Genomic DNA, 24,461 nt, shown 5'->3' with positions numbered 1-24,461 from the left:
TAAATAACTTAAAATGTTATATTAAGTTTAAGCCAATAGTAATTAGTTTTGAATAGTTTCTTTTATATCGTTATTTCAAGTGAAATAGGTTATTGTGTTCTGGTCACACCCTAGCTGAAAATGCAACTCCACAGAGCGTTTTCCAACACCATGCCATAGAAACGCGTCCGCGTCGTAATTTTTGTGGAGTTTTTAATTAGTTAATTTTAATATTGCGTGTCTTACTTATTCAAAATAATGTGCTAAAAAGTTACCGCCGACAAAAACCCTGAATTTTAGTGGAAATGAGCGCCTCCACTATAGACAGTGTAAGGGTGCTGCTGCAGTCGCTTCCCGCAGCTGCCAACAACAATGTTGGCGCCCTGCCGGGTGAAATGCCGATGCCGGGAAAGGGCATGGCGATGATGGCGCCGGTCGGCACTCCACTGCGCGCGAGAATCCAACTACCGCCTGTGCCAGAGAAGATTGAGGAGCAGCCAGCCTCGGCCCCCGAGGAATTCTGGCGTGACCTGCAGCAGTTTCATGAGCGGCGGGGGTAATAGGAGAGCACTGTTTTTATGAAACTTTCCTCATAATTTTTTCTTTTCATCAGCACGCCCATGACCCAAACGGCCAAGATTAATGGAAAACAGGTGGACTTGTACAAGTTATACCAAGAGGTGACCGAGCGCGGAGGTTTCAACAAAGTGAATCTACGCGACGAGTGGGATGAGGTGTACAGTGCGTTAGAGACCCTACGAGAGCGATGTGTCAACGGTACTGCTGGCATTAAACATATCTACCGGCGTTATCTGGACAAGTACGAGCGCCTCAATTTCTTTGGTGAGGATCCGGACAAGATGGAGGCCCTGGAGGCGGCCATTGAGAATGCTGAGCTAGGCGGAGGGCGGGTCCGTTCTAGGGCTCTGGCCGGAGGAGGTGGAGGCGGCGGCCTTAGTAGCATCTTTGGTCTGGCTCACTCAACGCTTCCGGCAGTGCCAATGTCATACAACCAGCGGCAGCACTCTGTGAATTCTGAGCGACGGAGGCAGTACAAGCTATCTACCCAGCTCCACCGGCACAGCAGCTACGAGAAGCTTTTGCTATCTTTGCTTTCGCCTTTACCGAACGAGCAGGACTTTGCCATCAACGTGTGCACTCTGATGGCCAACGAGGTGCGACACACCTTGCAACTCTCAGAGTGTCCCAAGCTGCTGGACGTGCTCCTGGCCCACTTGGGCGTGTATGCAGATTTTACCATACGTCAGCTTTTTCAACACAGCTATGCGGAGGTACGGCAGCATTCGCAGCTAAGTTTTTGGCGAGATCTCTTGTACGACAGGCCTCAGATCCTTGAGCTCTACACCGATGAGCAGGCATGGCTGGACAACGGTCTCATCACCAAGGAGGACAGCGAGGACTCTGCCGGTCGCAGTGAGCTGCTGGCGGCCTGTGACGAGCTGGACTTCCTCAACCTGCGGCGCAGCAATGGCACCGACGAACGTATGGGCCAGCGTGTGCTTCAGATCGTCCAGCTCATTCGAACCCTCAGTTTTCATCAAGAAAATCACGCAATCCTGTCCTCTAACCGCACCCTTTGGCGATATCTGGTCATGGGTGCCAATGTGCGATGGAGTAAGTATGAAACGTGGCCACACCATTGCCTTATTATCATAGTTTAAATTAAATTATAATTAAATACCTGATTTTTCAATGCCTTATTTTTCAGGTAATGTTCACATCCAGGCTTTGGAAACAGCTGGTAACCTGGCCCATCAATTCGAACTGCAGGATCCAACCACGGATGAGCTTTCGCGAAACCTCTTGGCCACGCTCTGCGAGGGCGTGGACTCGAACGACCGGGCAGTGGTCATTTGTTGTCTCGAGATCCTTTACAAGCTTTGTGGTCGGGAGGGAAATTCTCAGCATATCAACCGATGCCTGGGTCTGGACTTCTACCAGCGGGCCATGCTCTTGCTCTCGTTGACGGATGTGATGCTTCTGATATTTACCCTCGAGGCGGTGTACGCTCTTAGCTCTCTTGGAGCTCGTCCCTGTTCGATGCTTATGCAGGTGCGCGGATTGGTGGACCAATTGGTGGCGCTTATTACGGTGGAAGCACAGACATACGGCGCCGACGGATGCATCCTCATGCGCGTGGTAGAGGTGGTGCCGGGCAATATGATCGCTTCCATGTCCCACAACGTGCCCGCTATGCAGACACCAGCTGCGGGGGCTGCGGCTGCTGTGCTCACGTCGCTGCCCTCTTCTCTGCAGGTTGCTGTTAAGCCCCCCGTGGCTCTGCCCACTCCCTCGCCCGCCCAGACCCAGGTGCTTTTGCCGTTCGCGGAGCAGCAGGCCATGTCCAGTTCAGTGCCGGCACAGACAATGATAGTTCCGTCTCTTCCGACAGTGCCCAGTCTACCGGTGCCTAGTCTGCCGCAGGTGCATCTACCAGTGCCCAGCCTGCCACAGGTCCAGTTGCCCCCAATTACCACGACCGTTGCCCTGCCGATTCCACCCTCCGCCCCTCAGAGCTTCACGCACGAAGACGAGCAGTACGCCCTCTCCTGGCTGGGCGCTACTTACGAGCGAGCAGGCTCTGGCCACGAACTGCGCGTAGAGCAAGCGGAGCTTTACCGGATCTATCTGTCCCACTGCCAGAAGTCTGGAAAGCTGTCGGTGGTTAACCACAAGCAGTTTCCGCGCCTGGTGCGGTTGATATTCAATCAAACTGTGGGACCGGTTATTGTGCGCCAGTTGGATGGCACGGAGCTGCCTGGAAGCTACTACGTCGGAATTCGGATGCGCGCCCAACCTCTGACCGTGCAGCAGAAACCACTCCCCACTATGGTGCCTGTCAAGAAGGAGACTCCGATTCTGCCGAAGCCCTCGCAAAGCGAACCTGTAGATGCTGCTACTGAAGAATCGTCTGCCAATCCTACCGCCTCCACGCCGCCACCCAGCTCCTCGCTGATCAAAAGTCTGCTAGCCAACAAGGTTACTGAGCGGCAGCAGAAGCAAAAGGCCCAGGGGCAGTCTCAGATTCTGACACCTCAACCGCCTGCCTTGGTGGCGACCACCGCTTCGGTCACTGCCGGAACACAGCCTATTAAAGTCACCTCTACAGCCATTAGCGCCTTTGTGAACAACCCACTGATGCAGCACACGCCTGTGAAGGTGGGACAAACCACTATCAAGCCTCTGCACCCACAGCTGACCATCGAGAAGAAGCCGATCACGGATTCTGCGCCACCGCCCCTAGCACCACTCAGTGGTGCAAATGTTGTGACCAAAGACACCGCAGGGCGCAGCCTGATAATTGCAGCAGCCGCTGCCAAGCGGAAACTTACAATTGACGAGGAGCAAAATAAAAGAATAGCTCTGGATGCTGCTAGCAGCTCTTTATCCTCCGCCGCGGGTTCCAAGGATGAGCCCCACGTAACGCCCTCAAAAAATGCGGCAAATCTCTATGCGGACTTGGCGGCTTCAATCTTGGAGGACGAGGACTTGGATGACGTTCCACCTTTAGCAAAGACCAGCCAGGAGCAGCCCCAGCAGCAGTCGCAGCAACAACAACTCCAGCTCATTCCAGCCAAAGTGCAGCCGACCCAGCGCCAGTTGCTGTTTCCCGCCAGCAGCGTGTCCTCCCCAGCCCCACCCCCGCAGCTCAAGCTGGCCACCACAGCCACAATTAAAACAGACCAGGGACTGCAGACTGTGCCGGTTATCATACAGTCGAAGACATCCATGGACGCTGCTCCTGCGCCGCAGACACAGTATGTTCTGGCTACCAACCAGCAGGGCCAGACGTATCTGGTGGCCCAACAAACCCAGCCGGCAGTGGCACCACCAACGCAGACAGCTCCTCCAACGCTGCTGGTAACCCAGGCGCCGCAGCAACAAACAAAGACCATTATCATTCTCCAGCAGCCCGGTGGAGCGTCGGCAGGTAACGTGCCGGGAACGCAAAAGGTATTCATGACCACGCCGCAGGGCCAACAGGTTTTGGTCACCACCACAACCGGCCCGCAGACGCCACAGACGCGTACTGGAGCTCCCCCGCAGCAAATATTTCTAGCTCCCCAGCGTCCCGTGCCAACACTGGGAGCTGGCCAAATGTCGCCCTCGCTGCTTTCCCAACTAAACCAGATACCGGCTACCATAAAGCTCCACCAGCCGCAACCACAGCCGCAACTAGTCTCGCCGCAGGTGTTGCCGCAACAACGCCTTGTGGCCACAAAAACGGGCACATCCCTACCCATTCCCCAGTTGCAGCAACATCAGTCCATCATCCAGCAGCACATCATCTCAGGCCCTGCAACTGCAACTTCCACCGCGGCTGGAAGCGGGGCTGTTGTGCCCGAGAAAAGGCAGATTCTTCTGGGAGGCATCAAGGAGACGACACTCATCACTCAGACCCCGGCTACAGCGGCCCCTGTGCAGCAAAGTCAGCTTAATTCGCAGACAATTATTACTTCCCAGCCGGCGCCCACCGCCACTGGTACCGTAGCTCTTCAGCAACAGCAGCAGCAGCACATCCGCACCGTTCTGGAGCAGCAGACCCATCATCCTTCGATTATTCAGCAGAAGATTACTATGCCCGCTGTAAGTATTTCGGCTTAAATACATCTTAAGTTATAATGTAAGCTTCAATTAATGCGAACACATCATTCTCTTGCAGATTTCGGAACCAGCTAAACCCAAGGTGGCGGCCGTATCACTTCCTGTGGCTCCACCAGGAGCCTCCATTGCAGCAAAGAAATCCTTACAGCCCCATCCCGCTTCCCAAAAGGTTGCAACCACCCAGGCAGTAGTTGTATCCCAAGCAGCTGTTAGCGAAGCCGCATCGGGAGGGGGGGCTAAGGCAATCGTGGCAGCCACAAGCGAAGCCAAGCCAGCAGACCAGCCCGCGAATGTAACCGCCACGGTCGTCACCAGCAGCAGTAGCAGTGCGGTGGTGGTCAGCCAAAGCGTGTACGCCGCACCCCCCACCAGCAACAGTCCCACGCCGGTTCCCTCCGCCGTGCCAGTGGATGCCAACTGGTTGTACATTTGCGACTGGCGCAACTGCCCTCGTCGGAAGTTCAAGTCGCTAAACGACCTCAAGTATCACGTGTGCAACGTCCACTGTCCCGACCACTTGGATTCGGACGCTGACATCTACTGCCAGTGGGGTAGTGGACCGACCTTTTGCGACAACCGGGCGCGCAAACGATACTCGCTGATGACTCACCTGATTGATCGCCATTTGACAACGGAGAATCTCCGAGCTGCCATGCAGCGCCGCCTGGCCACAGGCATCCATAACGTGGCACCCACCCAGCCCTCCGTGACCATAGTCCGCAACGAAGGTCATGGTCATCGGCCGGCGGGAAGCGGCAGCGGTCCGTCGTCTGTATCCTCCCCAGCTCCGACAGCGGCCATTGTTGGGAGTGCCGCGATGCAGGCCATGAATAGACACACCACCGACTACACCAACTCCAAGGAGCTGATGGACGAAAACGAGGGCCCTGTCACTAAGAGCATACGCCTTACAGCGGCGCTCATCCTTCGGAACCTGGTCACATACTCGTCGACGGCCAAGCGCTGCTTAAAGCGGTACGAGCCCCACTTGGCCAACGTGGCCTTGAGTAATGTGGAAGCCAGCGGAGTACTCTCTCACATTATGTACGAGCTAAGCCAGTAGCTTCATAGTAATTTTATACACCTAACAAATTGTTTAATAAATTGACTTTTATCCTGTAAAAAACAGAAAATGCGAGCGTCTATTATAAGGTACGATAGCATGGGTGATGGCATTAACTGAAAAGGCTATTAGAAATGAACGGGTGTGGCGAAAGCAGGAGGACTAAGTGTGAAAAGACAACCTAATTGATAGTTAATCATAGTAGGGGTATAGTATGGTATGGTCTTTTCCTTTGTTCATTTAAAAGTTAAATGTATTATCTACTCCTACTACTAATTCTACTCCGAGATATGAAGTAAAAGTAAAATTTTTGTATGTTTTGCGAGAAACCCATGTAACCCCTTAGGCTTAAGACCTTGAGGAGGTGTAACTAAGCTCAAGACATCTCTATTTCATGGTTTTTAAAAACAACTGGATCTATAGAAAAGACTCCACTGGCAAATCTGCAAATGAGGGGTCCGCTGATTAAGGTATATTTAACATTGTGTTTTTAATTTATTGAGTTATTTTAGACCAAAGGTTCCAGACTTCAAAATCAAGCACCAGCTCTTCCGTTTTTCAAAAAATTCTCGTCGTCGACAATTGTGTACCGGTTGCTTCTGTAGGTGTCCAGTTCGAATATGTACTTCTTGCCACAGTCCTTCATCAGCTTGTGAATTACGGGCTTGATGTTTTCGATGCCAGCGATCCGAGCCAGCTCGTTGTAATAGACGAACTAAAATGAATCATGAAATTGGAAAAGTTTCGGTTTGCTCGATTGGGCACCCACCTGTCTCTCGCCCATCTGGTGAGCCTTCTTCCGGTTGTGCACTCCGCAGCCCCAGCGCTCCCCTATTTCCAGTTCCAGCTCGGCGAGCATCTCCTCTCGCGGCGGAAACTCCCGTTGTCCAGTGAAGAACTTGAGTGTGAAGCGCACTTGCATGTCGAATATGTGGGTCGGGATCACATTGAAGGGCAGACCCACGAAGGCCATCGTCGGGTGGTTGATGTTGATGCAGTGCTTCCATAGCGGCTGCACGAAGTTATCGATCACCTGGATGCCCACGTCGGTGCTGAGGCACGGAAATGTGTACTTGTACCCGGTGCAAAACATGACGTGGTCAAAGCTCTCACTGCTCCCGTCCGTGAAGACGGCGCCTTCCTTCGTGAAGCGCTGCACGTCCGGTTTTTGCGTGACGTTGCCCATGAAGGCTGTGTTCGGGGTGGTGGGCAAGTGGTGGCTCAAGAACACGTGCTTCGCGGCGACGCGGACATGATTGGTAATGTCCATGCCACTGGGTCCTGCCCCGATGATCAACACCTTTTCATCTGCAAAAGAGAAGGGGATCTCCAATATTGTAGCTTTAAAAATTACAAATTATTACAGATGATTATATTTAATTTCTATTAAAATAAAACAAAAAAGGAAAGCAGATATAAGTATATATACCCTTCCAGTTAAATGGAGGTGTATATTGTATTTATGATAGACCGGAATGGATATCACAAATATCGGATATATGTAGTTCACGGATCCCTTAGGAATTATAGTTTTAAAACAATTTCGTATAAATATGACTTGGAACAAGTTTCAAGTAGCTGCACATTAATGAAAGTTATGGCATTTTCTATCGATTAGGTACATAGGATATATATGTATAGTCTAGGTCTAGATATAATCTAGGATATAGTCGATATATAATATACATATAAATGTATATATATTTTTGAAGTTTGATAGATCGGATTAGTGGATAAATAATAGAATCCATATCATTCTAATTAAAAATCAAAAAGTTTCTTTTTGGTTTGGTCCGTCAAGACAGGAAAATAACATTTCTGACAAGATTATTTTACGTATTGTATTTTTTATTTATTTTAAGTACATGAACGCGTTAAGCTCACATACCTATGTACATCTGTACATTAAATACAAATAAACATTCCATACGCATGAAGTAGGAAGAAAATTTAGCGTCTTATCAATTGAACCTACTGGGGTCATTGAGATACTTCTCAAAGAAACGAACGAGACTCGAGACGAGGTAAAATTCCAGTGACGAACATGTAAATAAATTGCATCACATAAACACAAGGTGTGGAAAACACCGCATCTCCTTTGGAAATAACATTTATTTTCCGTTTATATTTATCGATTTGTACTTTTTATGGGATGCAACAAGATTTTCCCAAAAACTAAGCCCTTTTGCTGAGGAAAAAACTGAGGAGGATAATGATCTAATTAATAATTTATATTATACGCTCAAATAGCTTTCGAATAAAATAGTTCGTCATTCGTCGAGATCCGACTTACCGAAATTGAATTCTTCGGCTTAATCAGTAGTATATATGTATCTATAGCCTACATTCTTCACCTACGAGGACACCCACTGAATCTTTTCGAAAATAATTTAAGACATTTCCAAGCAATTATTTTTTTTAATGTAATTTTTATGAAATAATTGGCATTGACTAATGTATAACGAGTAAATAAAAAAAGTAGAAAAACATTCACAAAAGTTTGATATAGGAATTATCACACATTTTATTTTTTCCTGAAGAGCGCCACTATCTTTAATCACTAAAGAAGCACGTGTATCTAGTGTCTAAAATTTGCACTAACACTAAGTTAGTACCACTGAGAACTAAGCACTTGTTATTATTATGTCACTTGCGCGTAAACAGTATTATCAGAGGTCTTGAGTGCTGATTGTTTATGAGGTAGAGCCAGTGGGGACTCTGGCCAGACGACCAGACGGTTGTCTAATTTTAATTTTTAGCTGTGGCTGGCAACTTGCGAGCCGGGAAGTGCGAACTTACCTGTGAACTTATCCGCCTTGCGGTACAAGTGGCTGTGCATGGTCTTGCCGCCGAAGAGCTCCATTCCGGGTATGTCCGGCAAATCCGGCTCTGTGTAGTGGCCGTTGCACACATATACAAAGTCGAAGTAGACCGGATCGCAGGTGTTGGTACTGTGGTCCCAAACGTAGACCTGGAAGTGAACGAGGGAATGCTCTTCATGAGTCGCTCTGTTACACAATGTAGGCCCTGAAATCGGCGAAAACACAAACAACAGGTTCGGAATCAAGTGACGTCGCTACCAACCTCCCAGTCGTCCAGCCGAGGACGCACTCTTATCACCTCGTGCTGCAGCTTGATGTGGGGACGCAACTTGAAGTGATCCGCGTACGAGCGGAGGAAGTCCAGAACCTGCTGGGAGGTGATGAAGGAATCCGGTATGTCCTCCGGGTACGAGTAGTCCGGATAGCCCATGACCTCCTTGGGAAGGTTGGTGCTGCAATGGATGCATTTCCTTTGTGAATTAAGTACATCTGTAGGTGCAGTGCATTTCCACCTACCGCAAACCCTCGTACATACTGCTGTGCACCTCGTCATAGTCGTCCTTGGGCATTTCCTCGGAAAAGATCCAGGTTCCACCGATCTGGCTTCCCCGTTCGTAGGCCACCGCATCCAGGCCCGCCTCCAGGGAGTTCTTCAGGGCGCACAGGCCGGCGGTGCCAGCTGGAAATCAGGGTTACAAAATGTAAAACACCTCTCCTCCAAAGATAGCGATTGTCGATTACCTCCAATTACGCAAACGCGACGCTTCTGGTCCATTGGTAATTTCGTCACACTCGGCTCTCCAATGACAAAACGGCTTCTGGCACGGACGGGTTTACTTAATGAGCAGCACGTCGTTCCGCCTCCACGACTGACCGACGAATAAGCCAAGGGCTAGAGCTCTCACAGATATAGACGCGGGAAGACGCCTCGGCGTGCGCTGCAGTTGAGGCGATTCGGTTTGCTCGTCTGTTTGCTCTGGCTGGCTCTGGCCTCCGGGGCTGATAATCGCCTCCCGGATACAAGTCGGCGCTAAAGGAACACGAGCGTGTTTTCGAAGAAGGGGCTTTCGCAAGTCGCGTTCAATGGGCCTCCCAAAAGATCTTGTCAGTGGTTATCGGTGACATAACTATGACGCTGTTGCGTTGACTCCAACGCCGACGTCGTGCTCTGCTGCGAAATCTGCTTCCCGAGCGTCCGGAAAATCCGGAATTTTCCTTCAACTTCCCGCAATGGGAATCAACAAGTTTGTAGCAAACTTTTAAAATAAATCATGCTCACAATATTAATTGTCTTTCGTCATAAAACTATCACTTCTTGACTTGGAATATATGTATGTAAAAATATACTAATCGGAGCGAAGAGAACATCTGGCAGTTGCGCGACATCCCGATCCGAAATCTAGGAAAACTACGGAGGAATAGCTCCAAGCTCTCCGCTTGGAGACGCTGATAAGACAATCAGTTGCGATTCGGCAAAGATTTATGTTTCTATACGCTACCCCCTTTGCCGGAGTCACTGTGTCAATCCAGTTTATCAGCCTATTTGTGCTTTAAATTAATAATTATCAGCTCTGCTCACCGATTCCTCGGCGATCCGCCGTGTGTGCGTAATTTTGATTGTGTCTGGGGCATTACAAGAGGCGATAGGGAAGTACACAATTAATATTAATCAATAACAATAACATTTTCTTTTAATACTGATACAATGTAGCAAGAGCGAGCGAAGCCCATGCAAAAATCCACGTTGGGGGTGCGTCCTCCATGGGTCGCGGTAGGGGTGTGAGGAAGCCAAGTAACGTGCTGAGATAATGGAAATTAACACCCGACACCCAATTCGAAAGCTAATCAAGAACATGTGCGGTTGGACAGCTGCCTTTGGTTAATTTCGATTCTGTTGATTATGTTTTGGGGACCGGCAAATTGTTTACAGTCGACACCTACCAAATGGCCCGATTTTGATCATGTTTATTGATACTCGTAGGTAAAACTCAAAAATTCAAGAAAACAAAAAATTTTTAAGTACCTTATTATTCTATGCTTGACAATTTCAATTTGGAAAGTCTAATCAAACCGAGTCAAAGGGATCTCTTATCTTAAAGTTACTTTAGAATAAACCCTCTTCTGTCAGAACATAAAAGGTACTAAAAACATACATATATTATACGTACTTACGTAGTAATCTTCCTAAACTATAATATATCCACTTCAAAAAAATGGTTAAAGACGGGTCTCCTTTGCTAAAAAGTTTATCCAGATCGGCGGAAAAAAGGAGGCGTTTTAATCTCACAGTGCAGATACAAATATTGCATTTCTCTATATTACCAACATACATACTTGGTCCAGAAAAGATCAGGATGAGTGGAGGTGACCATCGGTCAATAGGCTCTCTAGGGGAAGTATCCATTCTTTCTTCTTGAGGCCCACAGTCCTAGTGGTGGACCAGGAAAACGGATTTTATTGCTAAAAATTTAAAAACATTCGTGATGATGCCGAAAAAATCTCAGGCATTACAAAAAATCTAAAAAAAAAATGTAGCTTACAATAATGATGCAATAGAATTTACAGGACAATTCAGAACAATATTCCTTATGAAGATTGCAAATCCTGGTAATTTTATGGTTCAAAGTTGAAGAGTAGGTTTCAAATTGTGTATTTATGCGCGCCCATTGCTTTAAAGATCACCTGTTAGACGAACTAGTTCCTTTGCGAAGTAAACTGGCTCAGATTCGCTCGCGAGTCGTGATGCGAGTCAAACAAGAAAAAAAGAATTTTCTTCTTCTCTTTCACAAAAAAAAGAAATTTTGAGTTTGAACCGGGAAGGACAGAGCGACAAAGCGCAGAGGAAGAAACAGCTGTTGGTAGTTAGTTTGGCCACACTAATTCAAATCGGGAAGATCCGCACTATGGGCCCAATCACAATACCAACCCCCAAAAATCGCGCAACAGACACAACAAAGCAATCTGAGAACGGAGCTCGGCAGTCGAGCAGTCGGATGGGTCGCAATCGATCGGTTTCCCCACTTGCTAAACACTTCGCAGATCTCTCGGTTAAAGGTTCAAAGTGATGTGAGACAAAAAAGGAAAAAAAAAAAACAAATCGAAAACGAAAACAGAGCAAAAAGAAAGCAAGGCGGTGGAAATGAAATGAGTCTGGGATCAGACCGCGGTAGCAGCAACAAGTTTTAGTGTCTCTGCCTTGTGCGCCTCGTTCGTATTTTCGGCCCTGCGCTTTGCTCTCCCATTCGGCGACTTTTATTTTGTTTTGTTTTCCCCTCACAAGTTTTATCAGAACACGATCCGATCCCGACCACCTCCAAAACGGGCCAAGCGTGCTCCGTGCTCCGTGGAGGTGATCTGATCCGGGTGCTTGGTGCCTAGTGCTTAGTGCATGCAAGGCCAAGGCTGAGAGGCGCCAATTACACAACTTACATGCGCGGAGAGCGCGCGGGGACGACGCCAACGTCAACACCATCAAAAAGAGAGGCACCAACCATAGCCAGGCGGGCGGGCAGTTAAGCGAAGCCACCTATGCCGTCGGCCATGGCCCCCACCACCAGCCACCCCGGCCCGTCACCAGCCCCCAAGCTGGCCAAATTCAAATCCTCATCGCTGGATCACGAGATCTACAAGGCCAACCGACGGGGAACCATTGCCACGGCGTCCAGCGACTGGAAGGCCCTTCGTGGCGGAGTGCCCGCACCCGGATCCGGCCCCTCGAATGGGCGCTCCCTTCACGGCGGAGGTGGGACCCTCGGGCTTCCCGCCATGACCCGAGCCGCCTCCACGTCCTCCCTAGCCAGTAGCACGCGCACCATGACCAACTACCAGGAATATAAGATGGAGATTATCAATCAGGTGAGGACTAAGGGCAGACTTTTCTAGAGGTTAAGATTCCATAAAATATAGAAGAAAGCTTAAATTCAATACTTGTTATTTTATTTTTCATTTAAAAAAGAGTGGGCTTAGACGACAGTTCCTTCAAAAATACTTCTAAGAAGCATAATTGCTTTTTTAGTTAGGGATTAAAAATGAGTTTATGGCTGAGAATAGGTTAACCTATTCTTAAAATAAATAAATACAGACCCGATTTCAATAAATATATTTTCCCAAAGTTGAAACCTGGCGCGCTAGTACTGCTCTAAGCAAACTCTCCGAACATCCGAAATAATATATTTTAATGTGGTTCGAATTATCATCATCTCCAGTAACAAAAACCAGCACAATGAGGGGGGACCCGCTACCGAAAAGCTGTTCAAATAAGTTGCCCTGTTTTGTGAACAAACTTTTCAATTACAAAGCCGCCCAGCTAGCTCCGCAGAAAGCCGCCGGGCCGAACCAGAAATAAAAGCTTGCAAAAATTATCTAATTTTGAGTCGCCCTCGGCCGGGGAGGATCGACCCATCCCCGACGCCAAGCCCAAGCCCCGTGTCTCAAATTAATTGATAAGATGGCCATTTCGTTAAAGAAAGAAATTTCATTATCTCAGCCTGATAAAAAGCTGAATGTACGCACGATTTTCTTGTTTTTGTTTTGTAAAATATTTATATTTGCTGGATCCCCTGGGAGGGCGGGTGTGCACAGTGTTTATTAAATGTATTTGCCCTCGTAGCTCGGGCAGATAAGTTGATAAGTTGCTGAGGAATTTGCTAAAAAGCGCATTGCGGAAGTCTCTCCAGAACCTGAGTCCAATTTTAGTAGGAAATCTTAGTAGGAAAGGACCAAGCCAAATGGCTCCCTCTTCTGGGGAATAAGGGGATCGGATCCTCAGAACCATGGGGCATGTGTTCAGCGTTTGTAAACAATCCGCCTTCCCCACAATCCACAAGAGCACTAAACAAGTATTCCAAAAATAGGCTGCCCCTAAAAGAAAATATCCGAAAGCCAGACGGTGAATTCGTCGAACTCGACCTGGGCGAAGTGAGTTTTATGATGTTTGGACCACGGGCTGGCCAAATGGTTTGTGGCAAATGGTATCAGGGAAGTCCCACAGCAAGAGCACGTAAACAGACTGACGGATTTATTGGTGTGGCTGGGGGGCAGGTGATTAAGACGCCGGGCCGCTGGAGCGGGGTGCTTCAATAGACTTGTCAAGCCGTGAGCGCCAAGGCCGTCCATTTGGCATGGGTTGGATCTTGTCGTTGGCCATGTCAAAAGTCAAGTTGGCGCCAAAGACGGCAATTGGTTGGCTATTCACTCGGCTCCAAGCTGTTGGCGTGACCAACGGTAATTGTGCGACATAAATCGCCATTGTAGCCCGCTAAATTGGTCCGAATTGTGCAGCGACCGGGCGAGGGTGTTTCCAATTGCCACAAATCGGATCGTTCCACGTGCTGTCCGATTTGTTTTGTTTTGAGCCCCCATCCATGGCGCACTGTTACAAAAATCCGGCTGCAGTTGATAGACTCTGCCAGAGGTGCCAATGATATTGACCAGGTGACCAGAGAACCGCTTTGCCAGGCCGTAAATAGCGCTCCCCGCTGTTCCCCGGCAAGTTCCCCAGCAAGTCAGCAGCCAATTGACCGCCGACGGGCGAATATTGACTGGCAGTGACCAGAGCCACCATTTGACTTAATTTAACTTGAACTTTCGACACTTATGCATGGATGTTTGTGTTCCAGGGAAAGTGCCTCTGTGGCCAATACATCCGAGCGCGTCTTCGTCGGGCAGGAGTCCTCAACCGGAAGGTGACGCAACGGCTGCGAAATATTCTAGATCCCGGTTCCTCGCACGTGGTGTTCGAAGTGTTCCCAGCACTAAATAGCGTAAGTAATGCAGCTTAAGTTTCACATCTTACAATTGGATATAAAATACCTCCTTACGTTGCAGATGGGCGAGGAACTGGAGCGCATGCACCCGCGAGTCTACACAAACATTTCGAGACAGCTGTCCAGGGCCCCGTTTGGAGAGCTCGAGGATGGCGACATGGCCCCCATGCTGCTCAATTTGGTGGCCAAGGACCTGTTCCGCTCAAACATCACCTGGGGGAAGATAATCTCGCTATTCGCCGTCTGCGGCGGCTTTGCCATAGATTGCGTTCGCCAAGGCCACTACGACTACCTGCAGACACTGGTCGACGGCCTGGCCGAGATCATAGAGGACGACCTTGTCTACTGGCTGATCGACAATGGCGGGTGGCTAGGCCTGCAGCAGCACATCCGGCCTCGGGTTGGGGAGTTTACGTTCCTGGGCTGGCTCACCCTGTTTGTGACGATTTCGGCGGGCGCCTATATGGTGTCCAACGTCTGCCGGCGCATCGGCTGCCAGCTGTATTCGCTGATATTCTAGTGGCACCGTCGCTCCATAGCGGCAGTGACGCCATCGAATCATTCCTGCTTTCTTGGCACCCTGAATAGTTGTTTAGTAGCAGCAATGCATTTTGTTTACTTCTAATATTGTTATATTCTTCTTGTAAATACAAAACTAACATAGTTTCAACGCAATACCGTTTTTATGGAATTAAATTTGAATTTTCCGCCAAACGAGCCGATTTTCGTGGCTATCGATAGTAGATTGGCAGGGTTGGAAAACTGTTCTGGGCTACTGTTGTGCAGCACTTTGCAACCGACGAAATTTATTATTATTTGTTGCCCATTTGGATCCTGTTAAGAATAATGCCATGTCATGTGGGTGGTCCTGTCGGTGGTCTGAAGGTTTTTCGGTAATTACTTTCATTTTTAGCCATCCGAAGGATTGAGGACGCGGCGATGGAGCAGGAGCAGCACGTGGAGCAGGCCATCTCCACGGAGTGCACCTCCCAAGAACTCTTTTTCTACTGTGAAAGCTGCGGCAAGGTTTACGAGGACAGCGAGTCCTTTAATCGGGACCACACTGTAGGGCAGTCCAGCTGCTGTGGCGTCGTCCACAAAGAGGAGGAGGAGTTAATAGAGGAAGCAACAGTGGAAGATGCGGGCGAGGAAATCGTGGAAGCCGATGTGCCTCTTTGGGAAGTGGTAGATTTGCCAACGACTAGCGCCATGACGGAGCCGGACGAGTCCGACCCCAGCCAATCGGAGCGCTATTTCTGCTACGACTGCCATAGCATTTTTGAAAACAGGACCAGTGCCGAGGACCATGTGTGTCCGCGTGTCGAGTTGAGCAGTTCATCGGGCCCACAGCTAAGTGCGGCCGGTGCCCCCAAGCCAGCCATCCGCCGAAAGGTGTCCAGCGCCAGTGCCAAAGCAGGTGCAACGGGAACGTCTTCCATCAGCTGTGATATTTGCAACACCGTGTTTAGCTCGACAAAGTTTCTCAAATTCCACATGCGCATCCACGAAAAGCGCGGTTCCAAGAGTATTCAAGATGCTTTACCCGTGGGGGCCCACCAACAGTACAGCGAGCTGGATCAGTTCTATTGCGAGATATGCAACAAGAGGTTAGTTTTTCACAGAAATGTTTATTTTACCAAACTGACTTTTGATCTCCGGCAGCTTTGACGAAAACTTACTGACAGTGCACAAGCAGATGCACCAGAAGGTGGACGAGGCAATCAGTTGCAAAATCTGTAACCGAAAGTTTGAAGATTCGGTTACCTACCAGATGCACCTAAAGATTCACGAGAAACCCCGAACCGTCGATGCTATGAAAAAATCGTCTGCTCGCTCAAATGGCAGCAGCGACAAGGAAAGGGGCTTTGCCTGCCAGTTCTGTGAGCGAGTGTTTGCCCGTCCATATGAGAAAGTCAAGCACGAACGGGTGCATACTGGTGAGAAGCCCTACGCCTGCGAGGTGTGCGGCAAAACTTTCCGCGTGTCCTATTCGCTGACGCTGCACCTGCGGACCCATACGGATATTCGCCCATATGTTTGCACAGTTTGCAACAAACGGTAGGTATTTGCCTAGACTCCAGGGCAGGTCCTTCGTATATCCATCGGTGTATTTAAAAAACTATTTATTGCAGATTCAAGTCCCACCAAGTATACTCACATCACCTGCGAATTCATAGTTCGGAGCGCGAATTCGCCTGCGATGTGTGCTCAAAGACCTTCCGTACCTCCGTTCAGCTCTACGCGCACAAAAATACTCATACCAAGCCATACCAATGCGCTGTATGCAACCGACCGTTTTCTTCTATGTACGCCGTAAGGTGTCACATGCAAACGCACCAAGAGGAGAAGGGAAACAAGTCTTCAGGAGCCAAGAGCTCGACCTCCTCCAAAACCATGCCGCCAGGAAAGTTCTGGTGCAAGATCTGCGGAGCTGAGTACGCGCGCGTCTTTGCGCTGCGTCTGCACATGAAGTCGGCCCACGGCTTATCAGAGGATACAGATCAGCCCCAGGAAGAAGCGCCTGATGGGCCGCACATGTCTGAGACTGAGGATTCGGAGACGGCGGTGCTGATAGCAGCTGCAGAGGCAGATGCCGCGTATATAAGTTCTGTGGTAAACGATGTCGACGTGGATGGTTCCGTGCCATCCTACCAGGAGGGCGTTGAGGTGAGTACCCTAAACAAGGTCGGGCAGTATTTACTATTTTCTGAGTACTATAAAGGGGGAAACCTAAGCAAAATTTGAGGAATACTCTTCAAGGTGGGGTCGAACTAAAAGAAATGATGCACCTTCTCTCGAAACTATTTTGTTTCGAGCCACATATGCATATCTTGTAAATCTTGAGTGAAATATGTGTGGTAGGGTATTTACAATACAAAAAAATATCGACAGAATTTATAGGCAAATATATATATACTTTTATAATTTGAAGATTTTATTCTCCCCAAAATGAAACATTTTTCACAATTTAATACAGGACGCTGGTTGTTCGTCCTTTCAGAAATATACCTTTTAATAAAATATACAGCTAAACTGTTTAGCTGCAATTTTTAATGGCAATATTTGTAAAAATTTTGGAAAACCAGAGTACCAATACTGGAGACAGAGGAAACCGTTTTCCCGCGAGCTACTTTCTTTTCTTTTAATGTATTATTCGATAACTTACAAAACCACTAATCCTTTCACTCCCTCCATCTTTTCAGTTTGTTGTGGACAACTTTCACAGCGAGGAAATCATAACGGATTGGCTAAAGTAACACCGCGAAATAAATGAGAAGCAGCCAAGAAAACCTCCAACATGCATCTTATTCCCAATTCCCAAACTGCCGAATGAGACTAGTTTCGTCTAGGTTAGTAATTTAACTTTATTCGGAAATATAACTGGCGGGTAACAAGTAAATATATTGCTGGCGTATATTGAGACCAGACCGTTGTAATGGTTGATAAATTATAAAATGTTTAAGTTTTTACTACTAAATGTATATTTTTAGACTAATAAAACATGTGCCTGATGTGCAGCCTTTACTCTTGGTTGTCAGCAGCCTCGTCCTCTTCGGGGTCGCTGTTGTCCTCGTCGCAGATCTCCTTCAGCACCTCCACCAGATTCTTGGCCTCGTCAAGCTCCTTTCGCATTGTGTCCATTTCTTCCTCCAGCCCTTCGATGCGTTCGTGCAAATGCCGATTTTCCGTAAGAGAGTCTTCTAGAGCCAGTCGTCGCTGCTCCGCGAGGAGCTTGTAGTAGTTCTCGCCGGGCTCACTTTCGCTGGTAAGGTCCTCGGCAGTTATGGGTTTATCAGCATCGCGGTGTGGCGTCGCCAAAGCCACGTCCTCGGTCTGTGTGTCCGCGTCCTTCGAGGGCGCTGTTGCTGAACTCGAGTCCACACACTTGCGCTTCCCGTACTTGGGCGTTACTTGGACGCCTGCCTTTAGGCGACTCAACTGATCCACGATGGAGGCTCGGCCTGTACCCGTTAGGTTCTCCTTGTCGTTGAGGTTCACGTTGCCCTGCAGGGGCTTCAGGGTCTTGCGTTGTTGCTTCAAATGCTCCTGCTGCTCGGCCTCGCTCTCAACTTGGATGTAGACTCTGGCAGCGCCCGTAGACATTTTCACTCCGGTTTTTGGTTTTCTTTCTTTGGGTTCTTGGACGACGCGTCTGCGCTTCTTGTTTACCGTTTGTTTACTCCAGTTTTAACTCAACTTCACGCTTCCTCTCGTAATGGCCGCCAAAAATGCCGATTAGGGATGGTCGATAATTAATGTAATCGAAGTATCGTCATTCAGCTGGAACTCGAATCGGGTGGCAGCATCGTGGCCGTAGCATTACCGGAATAATTGTTCAAATATTTTTTTGTATATATGTATATAAAATAAAAATATATAAAATTCCTGAAATATTACTTTAAAAAAAAAAATTAAAATAAAATGAAATATCGTCATAAAGTATGCGACAGAGCAAGGTATTTATCGAAGAAACCAAATAATGCTGATTATATAAAAAATAATACATTTTCATAAATGTATGACCTTGGGAAGGGTTTAATATTTAACTGCAGACTGAGAAATTAATTTTAGCGGCCGTCCCAACTAATAAGCGGCTATTCAAAGCGCTGTGCAGTTTTACAAGCAGTTTATGGTATTTGGTATATGGTATTTTTAAACACTAAATACAGATTCAAATCAAAAACTGTCTGGCAGGCTGTGGTATTTTTCGTGACACGAAAGGACGACGAGAAAAGCCGATTGGTAAAAAATACGATAAGAGCTCCACCCATTCGAAGGAAAAGGAAACATGTAATTCGATCAGAAGCGCACATAAATAGTTAATATTTTTGTTTCTCACTTGCCGCCTACTCACCCACACCCCACATCCTGCCCGCTTTGCTGCCCGAAAAATCCGACGCGAAGATGGAGCACAACGAAATTTCCATGTGCATGGACGTGAAACTGGATACACATGACAAGCGCCCAGTGGCGATGCGCTACAAAACATGGACTCGCTGTGAGGTAAAGATAGAGGCCATTAAATGTGTGCCTTGCTTCCTGCGACTGAGTTTCCAGCCGACGCCGGATACGGAGGGGCCTGTGAAGACGCTCAGCATCTCGGTGAACGTGCCCGGAGTCAGTCTCAGCTTGGCCACGTCTAGAACGAAGCAGTACTCTTATGGCCTCTTCTGGACCCAAAATCGTCGCGACTGCTTTATCTACTTTGCCCTCGAAACGGAGACTGCATGTCGGAAGCACATGAAGTGGGTGCGAAAGTCGGTCAAGAATCTGGAGTTGTATAGACAGGTCTTTCTGGAACAGCGACGCCTCAGCAGAGGTCCTCAGGGTGTACTAGGACCCCTGCCTAACCTGCCGGAGATCCTAGATGCTAGTAGCATGTCGGCCCGTGTGTCTCAGATTTACGAGGAAATCTTCGATGGTAGTCGTATTTCGCGGGTCTCCATGGCCTCGGGCATATATGAGGAGATGAAGCCGGCCGTCCTTGAGGCTCCTTCTCCTCCGCCTCTGCCAGTGCAACCACATCGAAAGCGAATCAACACCTTTGAGTCGCAGGCGCAGGAAATCCCCAGGGCCAACACCAATCCAGAGTCCGAGTTGGCTAAACGAAAAAAGTACAAGAACATGCTGGACACCCTGTTTGGTGGAGTACGCCAGAAGCGATCGGGAAGCGTCAGTGAGTCTGTCAAGGAACCTGAGGAGAACCAACTTCCACTCTATGAGAACGCTCCAACGCCAGAGCCGGTGCTGCCGCTGAAACGGTCCTCTCAGTTAAGCAGATCCCAGCGCAATAGCTTTTCGAGCCCTGACCTCTCCAAGCTAAACATTCTGGATGCTTTGGAAGTAGATTCTGATGGCCTAAACTTTGGATCGAGCGTCGAACTAAACATCAGTCTAGATGAGTCGGTGATTGAACCGTCGACTTCTCGAATGCATTTGGTAAGCCAGATAGCGCGGCACTTGGTCAAAGCCGACTCCCTGGAAAGCTTAAATGTGTCCGAGCAACTGCCACACAACTTTAATTTCTCCGCCTGCAACACATCCACCATTAACCTGATAGGTTCTCACGGAGCTGTAATGCACAACACCATCTTGAAGAAGAACAAAATTATTGTCGATGACCTTACTGGCTATTGTGTGATGGCGCCGATTGTCAAGGGTGTGGAAAAAGGAGCTCCGCCGCAGCCAGGAGGCAGCACGGCATCTACGTCTTCTGGATATTCCACAGGATCCTATTGTTCATCGACCAGCAGCTGCAACACGGAAGACCAGCCCGCTAGGACGTTGGTGGCGCCAGGGGCCAACGAGAGCGGCATTTATGAGGCCATGCACGGCAATTCTCTGAACAGCACAGTGGGAGCTGCAGCAAATGGCTTCGCGGAGCACTTGTACGAAAATCTTCTGGCGGTTAAGGCCGCACAGGAACTGGAGGCGCAGCCAATTGGTTTTGGACTGAGCACCAGCACCCCCACCGAATCTCCATTGGCGCCGGCACTGCCCCAGAAGGGAACACCCAAAGAAAAATCCCTGCAGCAGCCTGAGGAGGAAGACTACTACCAAACTCCTCGCAAGTCAATCATAAGCGTGGATGACAAGATACCCTCTTATTATCCCAACAGCTGCGACACTATTAAGTCAAAGCGTCGCAGTCCCACCGATTACGGGCCAAGCCTGAGGCACTTGGCCAGTTCAAAGCTGCGACGCGAGCGCAAAGAGAATCTCTACATTTCTTCGCCGCAGCAGATCCTCGACCAGCGCCATAAAGTTTATCACCCACCATCGACCTCCACGCCACCCACGAAGACTAAAATTTCAACGAAAAAGACTGCCGCCCACAAGATATCCGACGGGGTGTATGCTGTGACCCATTCCGTCAAGCGCCCAAGCAGCGTCAACAGCACTAGCAGTAACAACAACAATAATCTGGAAGGCGCCGAGGACGAGCTCCTGCACCTGACCATGCTGAAGAATATTGATTTCAAGTTTGACGACGGCCATGCACCTGCAGATGATCAAGCTGAGAAAAAGCAACCAACCACCAACGGAGGCATCATGCAGCGAGAGGTGGAGGAGGAGTACGAAGACCGGTATCAAGCAGCCGAAAAGGCTACCCAGCTGCTGCAGAAGTACGCCACTCTAGCCAAGCTGGTCCAATCGCCAAAGAAGGCCAAGGCCGTGGTGGTAAATATGGAACCAATGGCTCAGTCCGTGGCCTCCACATCCAACGAGCTGCAGTCGACTGGCGGCGGTATGAAGAAGTTTGCCTCGCTGCCGCGATTCAAAAAAATAGATTTCTCGCCCCTGAAGATGAGGCTGAACAATGTCCTGCAGAGGAACTCCCCTTCGCCGCAACAGTAGTTAATTTGCAGTTAATTTTATCGCGAATATTTCAAGAAACGCATGCCCTTCTATGACTGTCGCTTGTTTCGATGTTATCCGTTTGTTCTGATTGTGATCTTGTTACTTTGACAATTTGATATCTGATTTTATTATGTTAAACATGTATGTAATACGCTTTTCATGATGCACATAGACGTAAGCCTCCTAAGTTATTGCTGCTATCTCAAAACGAACCATATCTGGCTCCATTTAAGGAGTTATACTAGTATTATTGTTGTGAATGTACGATGAGTGTCTAGGATTTATACGTACATACGAATACGCTCAATTATGGAAATTTACAAATCGCTTTTATATAAATTATACAAACTACATTGTTGACTCATTTAGGCTCATATTTGCTAGAGAGGAACTAAGTTGAATTAAGGAAGTATTAAGGAACCCACATACCATACATACATAGAAAAACTCAACCATACCAAATGGGGCTCCCGCCACCATTTGTTATGGTGCGCGGGATCCTTGAACTACGCTTTTTTGGCTTTGCATAACATATCAGAAACTAGCTAATCGTATGAAAAGTGCTTTTCTATAGCCTAACCAAAGCTCAATTGTACCGTGACTAAGATGTAAGCTTTATACTGAATTTTTGCAACGCTCGAATAAACTATACAGCAAACACTTTGGTTTTTTTTAAGAAAGCTATTTATTTTCAACACCCTTAACTGTAAACCATTGGTCTTCTCTGTTGATTTAAAAACTCTTGCTCTATGCGGGTATCCTTGGGCACCACATAGAACAGCAAAGCGCCGCCGGATACGAAAAATCCCTTTTCGGCAATTGTCTCAGCGATCGTCTTCTCGAGTGCCACCTTGTGAACGAGGCCAGCCTTTCGATTTTCGTAATAAACGTGTACATTTCCTTGTCTGTAGTTGTTAGCCTTGTCGCAAGACATGGGCTCGGCAAACAGCGTCGCCAGACAGTCGCTCATTGTGGCCGTCTCTGGCAGCTGTTGCTGGAAGTCGCTGAAGAGAAACTCGGGGTAAGAGAAGGCGGCGGGCCAAACCAATGTACTGCTGTCATTGTCCAGGTGCACCGGATGGTCCTCCAAGGGCAAGAATTTTGGCCGCAGCAGCTCCTCGGTGACCTCCTTTTTTTTTCCAAGCCTTTGATCGTCGAACTTAATGGCTCTTTGTTCGATTGCATCCTTTAGCCTGTGGAAGCGTGTCAAGCGACGCTTGGCCTCGGCAGCCTCTCTGCGTTGATTCCGCTCCGTTTCAAGCTAAGATTGATAAATTCCAAGTTAGCAACAGCAAGGGCATTATTAAATCTTACCGACCTTCTTCATCTTGGTTCTGTGAAGCAGAGTCTTGGCCTCTTTGTGGTCTACATCCACCTCCAGCAACTCCTCACAAAGCTGAGTGCAAACGTCGAACTTGTCCAACTCGTGGGCACACTGCGCCGCCCGCCAGCGGGCCTTTGTGTAGTCGGGCTTGTAAAACAAAGCTCGCTGGGCATCACTCAGAGCAGATCTGTAGTTTTTGATAAAGTAGTGAGCGGCCGAACGGTTGTTGTAAAGCACGGCCAGCACGTCAGGATTCTCAGTTTTTGATTTAATGCCCTCGCTGAAACTGTACACAGCCATGCGAAATTTCTTGTGTTTCATGTAGAAATTTCCGTCCTCCTTGTAGTTAAGGGCCAGCTCATCGCGCGTGTTCTCCTCCGGGTCGTACTTGAGCTTCTGCAGGCCCTCGAACATGGGGTGCACCTCGTCACCAGGTTGCGGGGCCTTTTTCATAAAGAATGGGTGTTTGTCCATTTCCTCCTGCCAGCGGTCCTCTGGCCAGCCCTCCTCGTACCTCTTCTTCTCCAAGCCCTCGATGAAGGCATCCAGCTCGGCATCGAGACGAGCGGCCAGCTCCAACCGCTCCTCATCCGTCCAGTTTTTTTGGGCAGCAAGTTCCTCCATCAGGTTCAATCTCAAAACAAAGAAATCGCACATGTTGTTGAGTGTGGCCGCTCACTACAAAAATACCTTAGTAACAAAAGTTAAGTTGACACTATTTTACGCGGATTTTACATTCGACATAATTTTAAATTTTAGCCCAACTACCGGGGGAGTCCCAGTTGATAGTCGATAATTTTTTTATGGCAACAATTACACCGGGAATAATTCCTGTTTAAGATTTTAGTTTTTGATTGAGCGGAATGAATAATGCCAGCTATTATTCATTCCGCAGGCTCTCGCTTTAAGTTATTGCTTAATCCGTTACTTCATATCAAAAGTTTTTTAAGTGGTGAAGATGTTCCATACTATTTTAATTAACTTGTTGCTGAAAAGGAATTACACCGACCATCCAATCCACATATGTACATCAATACCTCAAATGTCGAACGACCCGTGTGGCACCGCAAGGTTTTTGTGTGTGTTGGAGTGCGAGTGGGTGGAGTGGTGTAATAGCTATTCTGTTTTCTAGGCGTTAAAAACGGAAATTATAATATAATTTGACAATATGTGCGCTCTCTAAACTATTTTCATTTTCACTTAGTCCTTTTTATTACAGTGCCCAAGTTACCAAGTTACTTAGTTATTAAATAGCCTATTTTTTAAAAATCTTTTTAGTGAAAGCCTTTAAAATAAAATCAATAAAAGTTTTGAAGTACATAGAGTACTAGAGGTATTTTTTTCCATTAATGGTTCAATTAGTATGGTTCCATGGAACTTTTAGTGCTACTAGTTCATAAGTATAGAGTGCTTCTCCACAAAAATCAATTATAAAAACCAAATTATAAAAAAAACAATTTTGAATACGCATATATTCCATTTGGAAAACTCGATAGACGAATTTATTTAACTTGTACTTT

The 24,461-nt window shown here is 47.9% G+C and overlaps 7 protein-coding genes across 8 annotated transcripts; 4 read left to right on the top strand and 3 right to left on the bottom strand.

Moving 5' to 3' along the window:
- Positions 1-93: 93 nt before the first annotated feature.
- Positions 94-5,742, top strand: LOC6493922 (SWI/SNF nucleosome remodeling complex component). Its single transcript, XM_001961283.4, has 4 exons — positions 94-535; positions 593-1,614; positions 1,709-4,587; positions 4,664-5,742. Exons 1-4 carry the CDS (start codon positions 285-287, stop codon positions 5,666-5,668), a joined length of 5,157 nt encoding a protein of 1,718 aa, XP_001961319.1. The 5' UTR covers positions 94-284; the 3' UTR covers positions 5,669-5,742.
- A 391-nt stretch (positions 5,743-6,133) lies between these two features.
- On the bottom strand, positions 6,134-10,149 carry LOC6496642 (senecionine N-oxygenase). Its single transcript, XM_001961282.4, has 6 exons — positions 9,232-10,149; positions 9,007-9,169; positions 8,753-8,942; positions 8,468-8,639; positions 6,438-6,976; positions 6,134-6,383 (listed from the first exon to the last, which is right to left on the bottom strand). Exons 1-6 carry the CDS (start codon positions 9,263-9,265, stop codon positions 6,204-6,206), a joined length of 1,278 nt encoding a protein of 425 aa, XP_001961318.1. The 5' UTR covers positions 9,266-10,149; the 3' UTR covers positions 6,134-6,203.
- Positions 10,150-11,394: 1,245 nt separating this feature from the next.
- Positions 11,395-14,930, top strand: LOC6493923 (bcl-2-related ovarian killer protein homolog B). Of its 2 annotated transcripts, none has more exons than XM_001961281.4 (3): positions 11,395-12,345; positions 14,109-14,252; positions 14,317-14,930. In XM_001961281.4, the coding sequence occupies exons 1-3, from the start codon at positions 12,019-12,021 to the stop codon at positions 14,773-14,775; spliced, it is 930 nt and encodes a 309-aa protein (XP_001961317.2). In that variant the 5' UTR covers positions 11,395-12,018; the 3' UTR covers positions 14,776-14,930. The 2 variants fall into 2 exon arrangements, with proteins under 2 accessions (XP_001961317.2, XP_032311596.1); XM_032455705.1 differs by lacking the exon at positions 11,395-12,345 and adding an exon at positions 13,255-13,407.
- Positions 14,931-15,018: 88 nt separating this feature from the next.
- LOC6493924 (zinc finger protein 2) lies at positions 15,019-17,773 on the top strand. The gene is made up of 5 exons (XM_001961280.4): positions 15,019-15,113; positions 15,169-15,862; positions 15,918-16,313; positions 16,388-16,922; positions 17,459-17,773. The coding sequence occupies exons 1-5, from the start codon at positions 15,107-15,109 to the stop codon at positions 17,510-17,512; spliced, it is 1,686 nt and encodes a 561-aa protein (XP_001961316.2). The 5' UTR covers positions 15,019-15,106; the 3' UTR covers positions 17,513-17,773.
- On the bottom strand, positions 17,603-18,517 carry LOC6496641 (geminin). The gene has a single exon (XM_001961279.4). The coding sequence runs from the start codon at positions 18,357-18,359 to the stop codon at positions 17,778-17,780; it is 582 nt and encodes a 193-aa protein (XP_001961315.1). The 5' UTR covers positions 18,360-18,517; the 3' UTR covers positions 17,603-17,777.
- Positions 18,518-18,927: 410 nt separating this feature from the next.
- On the top strand, positions 18,928-22,278 carry LOC6493925. The gene has a single exon (XM_001961278.4). It carries the CDS (start codon positions 19,161-19,163, stop codon positions 21,612-21,614), a length of 2,454 nt encoding a protein of 817 aa, XP_001961314.1. The 5' UTR covers positions 18,928-19,160; the 3' UTR covers positions 21,615-22,278.
- Positions 22,279-22,284: 6 nt separating this feature from the next.
- LOC6496640 (DNA polymerase interacting tetratricopeptide repeat-containing, protein of 47 kDa) lies at positions 22,285-23,633 on the bottom strand. Its single transcript, XM_001961277.4, has 2 exons — positions 22,936-23,633; positions 22,285-22,878 (listed from the first exon to the last, which is right to left on the bottom strand). The coding sequence occupies exons 1-2, from the start codon at positions 23,596-23,598 to the stop codon at positions 22,318-22,320; spliced, it is 1,224 nt and encodes a 407-aa protein (XP_001961313.3). The 5' UTR covers positions 23,599-23,633; the 3' UTR covers positions 22,285-22,317.
- Positions 23,634-24,461: the final 828 nt, after the last annotated feature.

This window comes from Drosophila ananassae, chromosome 3L (assembly GCF_017639315.1).
Source record: "Drosophila ananassae strain 14024-0371.13 chromosome 3L, ASM1763931v2, whole genome shotgun sequence".
NCBI classification, from domain to species: Eukaryota; Metazoa; Arthropoda; class Insecta; order Diptera; family Drosophilidae; genus Drosophila; species Drosophila ananassae.
This window is presented reverse-complemented; position numbering and strand designations above follow the sequence as displayed.

Coding starts and splice junctions, on each gene's coding strand:
- LOC6493922 (XM_001961283.4), top strand. CDS start 285: ATGAGCGCCTCCACTATAGACAGTGTAAGGGTGCTGCTGCAGTCGCTT. Junction 536..592: donor CAGTTTCATGAGCGGCGGGG/GTAATAGGAGAG, acceptor TCTTTTCATCAG/CACGCCCATGACCCAAACGG. Junction 1,615..1,708: donor GGGTGCCAATGTGCGATGGA/GTAAGTATGAAA, acceptor CTTATTTTTCAG/GTAATGTTCACATCCAGGCT.
- LOC6496642 (XM_001961282.4), bottom strand. CDS start 9,265: ATGGACCAGAAGCGTCGCGTTTGCGTAATTGGAG. Junction 8,943..9,006: donor AGTATGTACGAGGGTTTGCG/GTAGGTGGAAAT, acceptor CATCCATTGCAG/CACCAACCTTCCCAAGGAGG. Junction 6,384..6,437: donor ACCAGATGGGCGAGAGACAG/GTGGGTGCCCAA, acceptor GATTCATTTTAG/TTCGTCTATTACAACGAGCT.
- LOC6493923 (XM_001961281.4), top strand. CDS start 12,019: ATGCCGTCGGCCATGGCCCCCACCACCAGCCACCCCGGCCCGTCACCA. Junction 12,346..14,108: donor AGATGGAGATTATCAATCAG/GTGAGGACTAAG, acceptor TTTGTGTTCCAG/GGAAAGTGCCTCTGTGGCCA. Junction 14,253..14,316: donor TGTTCCCAGCACTAAATAGC/GTAAGTAATGCA, acceptor CTTACGTTGCAG/ATGGGCGAGGAACTGGAGCG.
- LOC6493924 (XM_001961280.4), top strand. Junction 15,863..15,917: donor TGCGAGATATGCAACAAGAG/GTTAGTTTTTCA, acceptor GATCTCCGGCAG/CTTTGACGAAAACTTACTGA. Junction 16,923..17,458: donor CCTACCAGGAGGGCGTTGAG/GTGAGTACCCTA, acceptor CCATCTTTTCAG/TTTGTTGTGGACAACTTTCA.
- LOC6496641 (XM_001961279.4), bottom strand. CDS start 18,359: ATGTCTACGGGCGCTGCCAGAGTCTACATCCAAGTTGAGAGCGAGGCC.
- LOC6493925 (XM_001961278.4), top strand. CDS start 19,161: ATGGAGCACAACGAAATTTCCATGTGCATGGACGTGAAACTGGATACA.
- LOC6496640 (XM_001961277.4), bottom strand. CDS start 23,598: ATGTGCGATTTCTTTGTTTTGAGATTGAACCTGATGGAGGAACTTGCT. Junction 22,879..22,935: donor ACAGAACCAAGATGAAGAAG/GTCGGTAAGATT, acceptor TATCAATCTTAG/CTTGAAACGGAGCGGAATCA.